General features: G+C 34.1%; 1 protein-coding gene across 1 annotated transcript; it reads left to right on the forward strand.

Annotated features, from left to right (window-relative positions):
• The first annotated feature begins 7,913 nt into the window (after positions 1-7,913).
• On the forward strand, positions 7,914-9,765 carry SETH1 (phosphatidylinositolglycan synthase family protein). The gene is made up of 2 exons (XM_079078816.1): positions 7,914-8,236; positions 8,822-9,765. Exon 2 carries the CDS (start codon positions 8,831-8,833, stop codon positions 9,743-9,745), a length of 915 nt encoding a protein of 304 aa, XP_078934942.1. The 5' UTR covers positions 7,914-8,236; positions 8,822-8,830; the 3' UTR covers positions 9,746-9,765.
• Positions 9,766-14,475: the final 4,710 nt, after the last annotated feature.

Below are 14,475 nucleotides of genomic sequence, written 5' to 3' on the forward strand. Positions count from 1 at the left end.
GAACATGATCTACACCTTTATATATGTACTTAAATAAGTACTTAATCATCATGTTCCAGCCGCAATATTCAACATTAATGTAGGCATCAAACTGGCTGCATAAATGCTTATTATACGACACCACATACCCGTTGTCAACTCTAATACAATTATGTAGAACATGGATGATATCAGACCGCCTTCTATACGGATATTGAGTAAACCACATGGACCATGCAGCATGCATGTGGTGACCGTCCTTTACAAGTCCACCTCACTTGTAGGATCTAGTAATTCGGCTATTATGTACTTGTCAATATCACCAGCTTCTCGTATACTAAAAGGTGGAGTAACCCACAAAGCATATGACAGTGGGGTAGACCTCTCTTCTGAAATTCAATCGCGTAAAGATCTACATGAAAGAAGAGGATAGATGGGGCGATTCAGGTTAGATCCAATGTAGATCCAACTTTCGATTCACTCGTGGGATCCGTGCGGTCCGAGGGGGACCACCATGGCTCATCTCTTCTCGAGAATCCATACATCCCTTATCAGTGTATGGACAACTTAATAATAAGAAGCAATAATCAAATTGAATTTATCGATTTACATGGGTGGTCAATTTATGGGCCAATAAAGGATTTTTATCTTCGAAACCCATTGGAAGGGGTAGTGCACGAGAAAAAAATCATGCAGACATGATCGACTCTTTGGACGCCTCGAAAATACCATGAGGTGTTCGGAAATGGTCGAAGTAGTTGAATAGAAGGATTATGATAACTATAGCCCTTGGTAAAGTTACCAAAGACGAAAATGATTTGTTTGATATTATGGATGACTGGTTACAGAGGGACCGTTTCGTTTTTGTAGGCTGGTCCGGCCCATTGCTCCTCAGCTTTACACGGAGTACAGGAACAATACAAAACCAAATATATGTCAACAATTATGTTGTTAACTCTTTCTGCACATACAAATTAAGGATCTATTTGGTAAAATGTAAATAAATGAATAGAATGAACAAAGTAAATGAAACAATAATACAATGGAATGAGTGATTACATCTCATCGTCATGTTTTGATTCATTTAAAGGAATGGAATGATCCAATGTAACATGTTTTATGTGATGTATAATTACAAAATAAATGAACGTAAATTTACAAAAACTAGTTCGTAGGGGCGTCATGAACACATTCACTGCAGGATCTAATTTGAGGGACATAAAAGTCATTTAAAAAATAAATCATAAAAATAAAAATAAAACTTAAATAAATAGAAATTTATTGTTACAGTCACAAACAAACAAATTACATGTTGTTTCGTTTTATCAAAAGAGAAATAATATAAAAGCAAATTCACTTTTTTATACCATTATAAGAAAAAGTGACATATTTTAGGTTATTATTGAGTACAATTACTAACAAAGTTAAAAAGTCATATATAGAAATTAGTTCATAAAAGGCGCCATAAAGACATTGAATGCATGATCTAATTTGAGGGATATAAAAGTCATTTAACAATTAATGAAAATTCATTTTTTGGTGATTACATATGATGTTATCCAATAATTAACATCAACATGACCATATAATTTACTATTACTACAACTGTTGTTTACTCTATGATGCTTATAATTTTATGTTATTTCATAATGAATATACGATCAAGTGAAAGAAACATAATTAACGGAAAAGTGGCTACCGACAAGTTGATACGCCATAAAAACTCCCAAATATACCCAATGATAAATAACATGAATAAAACTTACACGCTTCGACATCGTTGAAAGTATTATCCTCTTTAAGAAATATAATGAAAGCATGGACCTTTATTTGAAAGACTCGAGCTATAATGTCTGGTCTATTTTGGATATAACCCTGCCCATCAGCATCCATATACCTCCTATATTCAGGCCATCTCACATCACAAGTAAAAGTGATGAAATATTGAGGCTTACCATGAACTCTACATATAGCTAAAGCGTCTTGATAGTGTTTGTATATATATATATATATATATATATATATATATATATATATATATATATATATATATATATATATATATATATCTAGGGCCACCAACAAATGAAGCAGGCAAAAATACACGCTTACCAATCACGCGGTTGTCTGTGTCTCCTCGAGATAAGGCGTCGTAGACGCCACTAATATACTCAGACTGTAACTGTTGTTGATGATGCTCTATGTAATCAAGTCTAGACTGCTCAATACAGGTATAAGCATCAGCCAAATATTGTTGAAACAAACGTTGTGCACGTAAAATCAGAGAATAAACACCCCTCCGCTCGTGAATCTGGTAACTTTAATACATGTTATTAGTTAAACTTCTATCCTCAGACACAGAGCCACCGCTACATATCGTAGGTGACCACCCATCCTCACTGTAAGGGAACAACAAAGGATATTGTAAAGACATGTACCATGGATGTAACTTACTAACTCGTTGAGCCATTCTAGGCTAGGAATAAATAACAATATCATAAAAAACATCAGTGGCATCATCTCCGCACACAATACAACCCAAAGTACCAGGAGCACAGGAGCACAAGGTTCATATCTTCTATCAGGAACATTATTGAAAAGGCATACACCATATGAATCCAGACTCATAGATTCAGCTATATCCCTTGCTGTTTTAAATGTACGGACGTATTCATTATGAGTATTCAACATGTAACTCAAAGAATTAATGACATCCGCCGATAACACTACATGACCGTCAGTACGAAAAGAACGTAATCTATTAGAAACTTCATTCTCATCATCTCACATATACAACTTTAAAAAAACACATGGTTGCGCAGAATCTTCTGAACAAAAAAAAAACAATCCAATGGAAAATTTGACCCAAAACCTTGAACACATATTGAAACATCCCAAAAATACGGTCTAAAATTTTCATTTTTAAATTATTAATAAAACCATAAATATCATCATCATCATATAAAATCATAAACCATGTATCTCAAAATATCGTAATGTCTGTCAACGTATCAAAATCTCATATCAAATATCAGAGTAAATCTCCCAGGCTAGAAAACTGTGGTGTGTGCCATGCGATCATCCCGAGCCCTTCCCTTTCCTAGCTGAAGTACCTGAAACCAAACTGAAAACTTTAAGCACGAAGCTGAGTGAGCTCCCCCAAACTACCACATACCATACACATAAACATATAACATGTAACATAAACTTTGGGACACCGCCCAGCTGCATCGGGACGAACCCGACATCGGCTTACCCGGCATCGGACTCCTGCCCGACATCGGGCTCACCCCGACATCAGACCATGTCTGGCATCGGGCTCACCCCGACATCGCGCTTACCACGGCATAGGGCTTACCCCGGAACATACACAACATATCATATATCATAAACACATAACATAAGCATATAACATACATCGGGCTTACCCCGACATCGGACCGAAGCCCGGAACACATAACATATAACATATAAACTAACATACATCAGGCTTACCCCGGAACACATAACACATAACACATACACTAACATACATCGGGCTTGCCCCGGAACTCATAACACATAACATGCATGAATCACAAAGACATCAAGCATACACATACTCTTCTCGGGAACGCCCCGGCATCGGACCGTAGTCCGGAACTCCAGATCTGAAAGAATAATCAGCTTGGGACATCCATGCCTCATAAATCATGCTACTTGGACAAAACCCCATAAAAGAGACCACAAAGAGATCTAATGAACTATAAGGCAAGTTTAGAGCTTGATTACCAGAAAGTGATGAGAATGGAACGAAATCCCTGGATCTATAACCTTCTCCTTTAACCTTCAAACTCCTTCTTCTTCTTCTAAGCTTCAAGAACACACAAACCACTCAAAATGGCAATAAATAGCTTAAAATCACTCAAGGTGAATTAGGGTTTCGAGGTTAGGGTTTGGAGATGATAGAGGCTGGGGTGGAGGCCAGATATGATGCTTAAATAGGGTGCAAGCCCTAAAGATTAGGGTTTTCGTACAGGTTGTCCTACTCGACGAGTCAAGACTCCGACTCGTCGAGTAGTTCATTTAAAACCCGCGCATATTCTGCCTTCTACTCGACGAGTTAGGGCTACCAACTCGTCGAGTCCTTCTTTCAAAATAATTAAAGAATTACTTAAATGCGTACCAGGGAACCGGACGTTACATATATGGACCACTACCTCTGGTAATTTCGTCATCAAACTTTTGCACCAAAAGATGTCATAGAAAGCATGGAGTTATATGCCCTTATACTATGTAGAAAGTGACCATCCTCGAAAATTTGCGATAACACAACAGGTGGAACAAGTGGAAAAAGAAGAACAATAGAGCCAGACTTACAACACTTGGTGTACCGCGGATTATCAGCTCATGACATATACAGAACCCTCTTATTATACCAAAAAACAACACCATAGAACTCGCGAATACAAGGACAATTGCCACAGTCATACTAAAAATTCAGAAACACAAAGGAACATAAAAAATAAAATAAAGAACACGATACCCACCTCTTATAAGAAATCGCAAAAACCTAAGGAGAAGAAGAACAGACATTGAAGGAGAGCAGGAATCCTGATGCGAAACCAGAACCCAAATCAATCCCTCTCATCAACCGAAAAATAAGACAAATAAACGCCCTCTCATCAACCGAACAATAAGACAGATAAACGACTAGCTGACCTCACAAAGGATAACGATCAGAAAACGACGAGAGAAGAAACCGTAAACGGAAATAGAAGTAGGTAGACAAAAGAGGGAGAAAAGCAATGTGAAAATGGTAAACGGGAGGAAAGGGACTTAAAAATGAGGAACATTAAAAAACTATGGCAATATGTAAAGAACATTAAGTATACCGTAGATAAAGACCTTGGAAATTAATATAGTATATGAATGTGGTAGGTGGAAATTTTCACAACTATAACACTAGACACACTTTCAAAACTATGATACTTGGCATATCTTATGCAAACTACTTGACATATCTTATGCAAACGACACTTGACCATAATATACAGTTTTGATAAGTTAACACCCTTGACACTTCACATATTAACTACACTACCCTAGTATACAAAGCACATTACCAATCACACAAAAGCAATACTAACCGATTCAAAAATGTTTTAACGTTTAATATTAGTCATACAAACACAAATACACCATGAAGTTCAACCAAAATAAAGTTTAACCAAAATAAACCAAAATAACTAATAGAAAATATAGTTAATTTCTTTAATACATAAACATTCCCGTTTGATAGTTTTTGTTCGGGAAAGTGCTGTTTGGGAAAGTGATGTATGAGAAAGTTTTCTGAATGGGAAAGAAACCATGTTGTTTGATTGTATATCTGATTGACTGTGTTGAATGATAAAAAATAACAAAATAACCATTTTGTTCTATACTGTGATGGATGAAGGTGTTGAATAATTATAAAAACATACAAATTGTCATACAAAATCAAAATTACACAATAATCATTTAAAAAATCTAAATAAAATTAATGCCGATTAAGTTGTTTTTAGTTTTTTTTTTCAAGATGATGTTACATTGTTATTCTTTCTAGCAATTTTTTTATAACTCAACATATGATTCTTGATCCGGTTTATGTATGGTAGTTGTGGGATGGATGAATTTTTTTTAAAATATATTAGGATGATGGTGTGTTGTCCAAAAAAAAAAAAAGAATTAATCCAATAAAAATGAATTAAAAAAATTAACTAAAAGAAATTAATAATCCAGTAAAGTAATATTTATTAATATATATGTATTATATATTTATAAATAATATTTATTAATATATAATAATAATCCAATAAAAAGAATTAATCCATAAAAAGAAAATAGAAAAAGAACTATTTAAAAGAAATTAATAATCCAATAAAATAATATTAATTAATACATAAATATTATATATTAAAAATAATATTTATTAATATATATCAATCCAATAAAAAAGAAATTAAAAAAAATATTATTTAAAAGAAATTAATAATCCAAGAAAGAAAGAGACGAGGTTTAAGGTAAAATTGTCTTTCCAGCCTATTCAACCAGAAATATATGGTTTTGAAGCTTTCTGGGAAAGACATATCTTACCGGGAAAGACCTATTTTTTGTGTATATCAAACAGTCTTTCCGATCCATTCAGCCAGAAAGATCTGTTTGGACCTGGAAAGATGTATATCAAACGGGGCTTAACATTACATACATTGTGGGCCTCATCATCATTGGGTTATCATTAACCCCCCCCCCCCCCCATAAAAAAAACAAACAGACAGATTAAACCCTAGAACACATACATAATATCCATTGCGCACTAAAACTGAAATTAATCAAGAACATCTTTCATTTGTAAAATTTTGATTTCACCACCAAAACACCATCCTACATCCAAAAGCCTGAGAACACACCAAGAATCACAGTCCACAGACCAATTTTAACCTTCTTTCTTCACAAAATCGAGTTCCTCACTTACAACGAGAAATTCAACCATCATCTGGTCTTCATTTGCTTCAGATCCACTTGGTTTTCCATCCCAATGAGTCTGTAATTTGTCTCATGGACCCTGCATATATGAGTAGTTGCTTGATGAATGCATGCATTGTCGATTTCGTGTTCGAATAAAATATGTACAATTGTTTTTTTTAATGATCGATAAGGGTATCAACATTTACTGGTAGCTCCCAATTAGGGTTCCTTTCTTTTTTATGATCGATAACACCCCGTTCCTGAGCTCAACTTAACGAGATAAAAGAACGGAAATTGGTGGAAATGAGAAGAAAGTAAAAAAATTGTTGTTCCCGAGTTTTATTAAAGAAATGAAATGGAAGGATCACCTTCCCTCCTAATTTTCCTTCCGATTTGGAAAGAAAGAACAAAATGATTAATTTTTCTTCCACTTCTTTCCAACTCGGAAACAAAAAAAAAATATTTTCTCTTCTTTTCTCTCCTTACTTTCTTTTCTTTTCTCTTCTTTGCTTAAACTCGGGAATTAGGCGTAAGAGTATCAACATTTACTGGTAGTCCCTATTATGGTTCCACATGAAAAATCCTAAATGACCTAATTACCTATCATAATGAGTTAAAGGACTATTTTAACAGGTAAAAACTGACTTTGTAAATCTAGAGTACTAAAAAATAGATAAGGGACCTTTTAAAACATGAATGATAAATTTGTAGGACTAGAATGTCATTTTTTTTCACAAGCTAGATTTAGCTAAAACCGACGATTGTGCAAATCTAGTAGTGGGTGTACAGTTTAAGGATGGTAATTGGGCCGAGTACAGATTGGCGAGTTAGAATACATCACCCCAACCCAACTCACATAACCCGTTTAATTATATAGGTTCGCAGGTTCACAAGTAGGTTTCACCGACGGTGGTCGGTGGAGCGCAAGTGTACCAGTGGTTTGGTTGTGTGCGACGCCGACAGGAGGTGGTCCTGATTGATGAGTGGCGGTAAGGTAGTAAGATAAGTGCGAGGAGTAGTATGTTGTCTTTTTAAATAATAGAGAGTCAAAGATTGAATTTTTGATTGAGTAGGGCACGACGCACTCGCACATCATAATTTATAAATAAATAGATATATTTTTAAATATATATAATATATATTGGTGGGTTGACCCACAAATCCAAACATATAATCCAAACCCAACCTAACCCATGAAATAAACAGGTTGATGGGTACGAAATCTCAACCCAAACCTGTTTATTTCGTGTCGGTTATGGGTTAGATCGAAAATTGTCAGTATACCAGCTCGTCTAATGTTATATATATTTTACATTTTACTGATATATTTTATAAATTTTAGAATATTTAATATATCTATATCTTTTTTACATCATACTAAATAAAATAATGATTTTATTTGTAGTCTATTAAGTAAAAAGAAGATGAAAATATTATAAGAGACCTAGTCCAACCGGCAGTCCAGGGGCGGAACTACCTAGTACCGTGGGTGGTATCCCAGGCTATCTCTCATATTTGTTCAAGAAGTGTAAAAAAAATGGGATGTTGTGGTGGTCCTCCTGATGGATGGTGCTACTCCTTCACCAGATGTATAAGGGTTTCGATTAAGAGATTTGATTAGGTCATCTTCATCGTCCTCACAAATTGATAACCAGCCACAACAACATCGAAATTACAACAAAATATGTTTGCAACTCAGCATTGAATATCCGATTTCCCAGTACTATTTTCCATTCGATTTCGTAGTACTCATCAAAATCGAAATTGCGAGGTTAGCATATTACCTGTAATTTTACATATCGAAATTTTTGAACATGTTCTTTTGGTGCGTGTTGTTACTCTATTTTGGTTCGTGTAATTTGAATTATCGGATTTTTACTTATCTCAGTTTCCAAGTTTCGCATCTCAATTGATGAACTGCAATTATAAATTTTGATTTCAATTTCACGTTTAGCATCTATTTTGACCTAACAATCTGTAATGTATCATTGATAAATTGGGATTTGAATAACCCAAGCCTCAACCCCTCTGTAATGTCGTTTGAAAACAAAATTGACTAATCTTATTTCAAATTATATACATCCAAACCTACCGAGGATCGATGAGAACTTTTTTATTTCTACCACTATCGAATCAAAAACAAATGTGTGATGGTCAATGGTTTTGGGGACCTTTTGTGTGTTGTTGATCTGTATATTTCTTTTTGTGAATCAGAGTTGGTGATTGTTAATGTATGTATATGCTTTGTACCTTAGCTCAATAGGCTGTTTGTTTCATTTTAAAATATGCAATATCATGTATTGATTTGGGTATTGTTGCTGTTTAATATGAAATCTAATGTTGATTTCTTTTCTAGTTTGGGGCAATGGAGAATAGCATCGGTCAAATCCCCTCCCCAACACAAAGAAGATGGAGAAAAGTTGCTTATGGAGGTATGCAGCCTGGTTTTGATGACAATCACACAGACAACACTTTCCTTCAAGAAATGGTGATGAATGCAAATGTAGTCAAAAGAGACATGCTTAAGGTGATGCTAGATTCCGTTTCAATTTCTCAATACCTTTGCATTGTAGCACTTGTTGTTTTGGTCTGGACCCACACTCTCAATTCCACCATCACTCACAACTTTTTATTAATTCTTGATGTCACCCTTCTTGCATCTGGCTTCTTTATCCTCCTCTTAACAGCCAAAATGCTTTCATTCACTCTTCTTATCAACTATTTAATCAAAATCTCCTTTTTCACAACCAGTCTATATGTCTTATCCCCAATATACCACACGTTGACCAGGTCAATAAGTTCAGATTCCATATGGGCGTTGACCACATCACTCATAATCCTCCATCTCTTCCTCCATAACTATTCCGGATCCACCATTAAAGCTCCTGGAGCTTTAGAAATTAAACCGACTTTAACCAGTAATATTTCACTTAATGCTTCCATTGTGGCTTCACTTTTGATTGCTTCTAGACTTCCTTCGAGGGTTCTTGTGTTTGCTGTCATTTTGTTTTCATTGCAGGTTTTTCTTTTTGCACCATTGGTGACTTATTGTCTTAAGAAATATTCAGTAAGGTTGCACTTGTTCTTCTCATTGGTGTTGATGGTGATGACTTTGAGTTGTGTTTATTGTTTGCATAAACTGATGTTTGTGTTCTTGTTGGGAGTGTTGAGTTTTGTGAATTTGGTGTGTCCTTATTGGTTGATTAGGATTCAAGAGTATAAATTTGAGATTAATGGTCCATGGGATGAAGCCAAGTTATGTTTTAACATAACAGACTGAAATGAATCCATGGCTTTTTACTTTTTCTTTGTTCAGAATTTTCCAATATCGAATTCTTCTGTAATTGTGGTCAAAAGGTGTAAGTGCACTTTGACTTATATTCTGATTTTCACCACTTTACTGTTGGTTTTCAAGACCAATCAAAATCACCAAAACACAACAAATTACCATCTTGAAGAATATGACAAATTTGGCTTATTATTATTATTATTATTAATTAAGCTTTCTTGGATCGAAGAGGAAGCAATGAAAGGTTTAACAAAAGAATAAAATCCGTTTGTAAAAAGCGTTTATATGTTAACTCGAAATCTTGCTGTTAATTTGTCATGGAGTGTCAACTTCGTTAGTTAACCGTTGAAAAGAGATCTTAAACACAAAATGATCACCAACCAAAACAAATAGCAAGATGCCTTTACTGACTTTGTATCGGAACTACCACTCTACAACGAGTATTACTATGCTGAGCAAAGTAAAAACATTAACAAATAACTCAAGGTCTATAAAAATATTATAAACTTAGGTGATAACCCGTGTCCGTGTAGTACACGGTTAAATGATATTAGTAAAACAACATACACGGTTGATTGATATTAGTAAAACAACATAGAGATTATAAGACTAACAATAATTAATCATACAAACAAATATGGTTTTACATAATAATTGTACATCTATTCATTTAAAGTATCTAACTTGATTAAGTTTTCAATAGTTGTTTATTTATAGCATTTTGAAAACGGGATGCTGATTTTATGTGATTATATTCTGATTTCTTGAGCCACATTTATTGCTGGTTTATTGGGTGTAAATTTAAAATTGAGGAACAATAAAGTGACACATAATATTAATTAGGATATGTATTAGAGTGACACATAATAAAAGAAAAATCATGGTTGTAAAAATCCTTCGGCGGTAGCTCGGCGGTCGACTGACGATAAGCGATTAATCAGACTCGGCGGGGATTAATCGACGATTAATCGGGGACCCTAAATTATTAATAAAATTATTTAAAAAAATCAATATTTCCTAAAAAATTAAGTATTTGGAAATTTTAAATTTTAAAATTTTAGTATAATATTTTAAAATTTGAAACCTTAAAATTTTAAAATTTTAAAATTTTGGTATAATATTAGAAAATTATTTTTTTTTTGAATTTTTTAAGTATTTCCCGCCTATGACCGCCGAGGACCGCCAAGCCCGAGTTTGACCGATTTGACCAATCGCCAAGCACCTTAATCGTAATCGGTTCGAGGCCGCCAAACGATTAATCGCCGATTAATCGGCCGCCAAAGCCGATTTCTGCAACACTGAAAAAAATAAAACTATTCTTTTATTAGTATAAAAAGAATAAATAACACTTATTTCATGGTCAAAGAATAAATGATTACCATAAATGATACGGTCAATTATCCAATATGATGGAAGGATACATGACAACCACGAAATAGTGGAAGACTATATATTACATGGTGAAAAGGCATGTATTGTATAATAATATTGCAGAAATCGGGATTAATCGGCGATTAATCGTGGATTAATCGCTTGGCGTTCTCCAACCGTCGAGGATTAAAGCATTAATCGGAAATTTAGGATTAATCGGGCTTGGCGGGATTAATCGGTCAACAAAAGTCAAAAAAGTCGAAAAAAGTAAAAAAAAAGTCAAAAATGTCAAAAAAATTTAAAAAAATTTAAAAAAATTTAAAAAAATTTTTAAAAATTTTTTAAAAAAAATTAAAAAAACATTTCAAAAAACCAACTTTTTTTTTACTCCAAAATTTTCAAATTTTCAAAATTTCGAATATTATACCAAAATGTTCATATTTTCGTATTTCCAAATTTCCAAATTACAATTTTTCTTATTTTCTAATTTTGAAGTACTTGTTTTTCTTAAGATCTATTAATATTTAATTAATTTTAATATTTTATTAATAATCTATGGTCTTCGATTAATCCCCGTCAAGACCGATTAATCCCTTAACACCAGTTGACCGTCGACCTACCGTCGAGCGATTTTTACAACCTTGATAATAATAAAAACATATTATTAATAGGGACGTTCAAAAATATCTAAATCTTAATATTTGATCTAAAATTTGAAAATTTGATCTAGAATTATCTGAAAATTTCAATATAAAATTTGGATATCTGATTTTTTATTCAGATTAGGATAGTCATTTTATAAATTTCGGCTATTTCAGATGACATCTTATAATTTTTAATGGTCTTTACCTGCGGTGCATAAAAATAAAATTAATTATGATACTGATTTAGGTCATTTTCAACGTTAAAATTAACTAACTTGGAAATTACTTATTTGACATTTTTTTCCCTAAATTTCGATCGTGATAATTTGTAATGTAACGTAATATATGTAAGTTATGTCATGATAATTTGAAGGTGTACATTGGGGTTTAGGCTTTGGTAGTAGGACCGATAAGGAAGGGAGAGCAATGGATATGAAGGTGTACATGGAGGTTTCGGCTTTGGTCGTAGGAATGATGAGAAACGTACAATGTTAGAGTTTGCAACAGCACACGATTGGTTGTCTCAAATTCTTGCTTTTAAAAAGAGGGATGTGCACTTTATTACCTTCCAAAGTGGGGGACATTGCACACAAATAGACTACCTCTTGGTACGTAAACAAGTGCAATTGGCATGCATTGATTGCAAAGCGTTTTGAAAAGAGGTTTGTACTGTTGTACATCACAACATTGTTTGGTGGTCATGCTTTTGTGTTTGAATGGGAGTTCACATAGTTGGAGCAAAGGTAGTAACACCTAGGATTCTTTGGACAAATTTAGCCAAGGATTTTAGGGAAAACGTTAATTCTAAATTGGATTTTGGATTTTGAATTTTGAATTTAGATTGGAATACTAAGAGGGTGTTTGATAAATTCGCTTATAGTTTATTAGCTTATATCTTATTAGCTTATAGTTTATAGCGGTGAGAGAAAACAGTTTTTATAAAAGTGTTTGGATTAGAAATAAACAATAAGCTATAAGCAAGGGGGGATGCTTATTAAAATTAGCTTATTTAGCTTATCCCCACATAATAAGCTGATTTTTAGTGTTTCCTATCCAAACACTTAAACTTAACTTATAGCGGTAATGATAAACAATAAGCTATAAACACCCTCTTTTTTCTTTATCCAAACACCCTCTAAAGCTAAAATTCACTAAAATTCACTATCGATTTATACTTATAGGGTCAAAGGACAAGTAACTATATTCACAAACAAATTTCTACGAAAGATTTGATTAGGGAAAATATCATTTTAACCCAACGAACTTGCCATATTTGTTTTAAAAGGTCATTCGTTTTTTTAAAGGGAATAAAGCCTGAATTTACCATCTAAAAAGGTACCTTAACTTGTAATTACCGGTTTCTAGCTTAATTTCACTTAAAAAATAAAAATAAAATCCACATCACATTTGCATTTAATGATTATACACAGAATATTCCCAACACAACACCAATGTTGGTTGTGGTGGATGAACTCGAAACACTTTCAGAAGATCCAGTTTCTTCTTCTTCTTCGTGTCGCCTCTTCTTCATCATAACATGTTCATATTTTTCATCGTTTTCTTCTTTACCTTTGAACTAACCTCCGGTGCTTCAGAAGCAAACATGCCCTAAGCAACCTTTGAACCAACAATTCAAATGCAACCTTCAAATCAACGATTTTAGATTTGAGTTTTGACCACCTACGACTACAACGATCATTCTGTGGGGTTTCGGGACAATGCGGTGGGTGGTTCTGGTCGGAGTTTAGATGGGCATGGCGATGATGTGGTGGTGCAATTAGAGATCGAGAAGAGGAGGAAGAACAAAGGGAATACCAGGAGTGGTCAGTGGTCAAGGGGGAGTGTGAGCGAGTTGGGTGAATTAGGGAGAACGAATTTCACCATCGGCGTGGCTTAGTGCAGTCACCGGTGAAGCCATTCATGGTTGGTTGCCTCTCAAAGCCGAATCCTTTGAAAAATTAGAAAATGTTCATCATTTTACCTCGCCATTTTACACAAAACAGATTCATTGTGTGTTTTTCATTATAACTTCTTCAACGAATCATTGAAGTTGATATCTCGTTATTGTTTCAATAGATTGGGCAAGGTACATACAGGAGATAAACAATGCATAGAAGGTGCTCAACAAAATGCTTGAAAGAATAATTTTGTATATATCACCACATTTTACCGGCTTCACTGGTATCAAGTTAAAAAAGGACCTTTTAAAATGGTATATCCGAACTTCATTCCCTTAATGTACAAAAATAATAATTGAGTGACCTTTTAAAACAAAAATGACATGTTTTTGGGTTAAAATGACATTTTCCCATTTGATTATTATCTAAGTTTTTGCAATTTGATTTAGTTATTTTATCTTTACACAAAGATATATGGTTAAAAAATACGTGATAATTCGAAACTCATCCACCCTCCTTCCGTCCTCCAACCCTCCTTACGTCCGCTCGGACACACTCGGGCTTCCAATCCTCGTCGCTCATACTTCCATTCTTCGTTCTCGGACTTCCATTCTTAGTTCTCGGACTTCCAATCATCATCGCTGCATCCATTGTTCTTTTACTCTGTTCGAATGAATGTGTCTCTTCATAACCCGTCCTCATATCCTTCCAAAATGGTTTATTTCAAGGGCACCAATTCCAATAACATTGATATTATCGCCTTGGAATCTAATTTTGTTGAGCTTTCTCCGAAGAAAATCAGATCTGC

This window comes from Lactuca virosa, chromosome 2, assembly GCF_052849685.1.
Source record: "Lactuca virosa cultivar CGN04683 chromosome 2, Lactuca_virosa_CGN04683_v6, whole genome shotgun sequence".
NCBI classification, from domain to species: domain Eukaryota; kingdom Viridiplantae; phylum Streptophyta; class Magnoliopsida; order Asterales; family Asteraceae; genus Lactuca; species Lactuca virosa.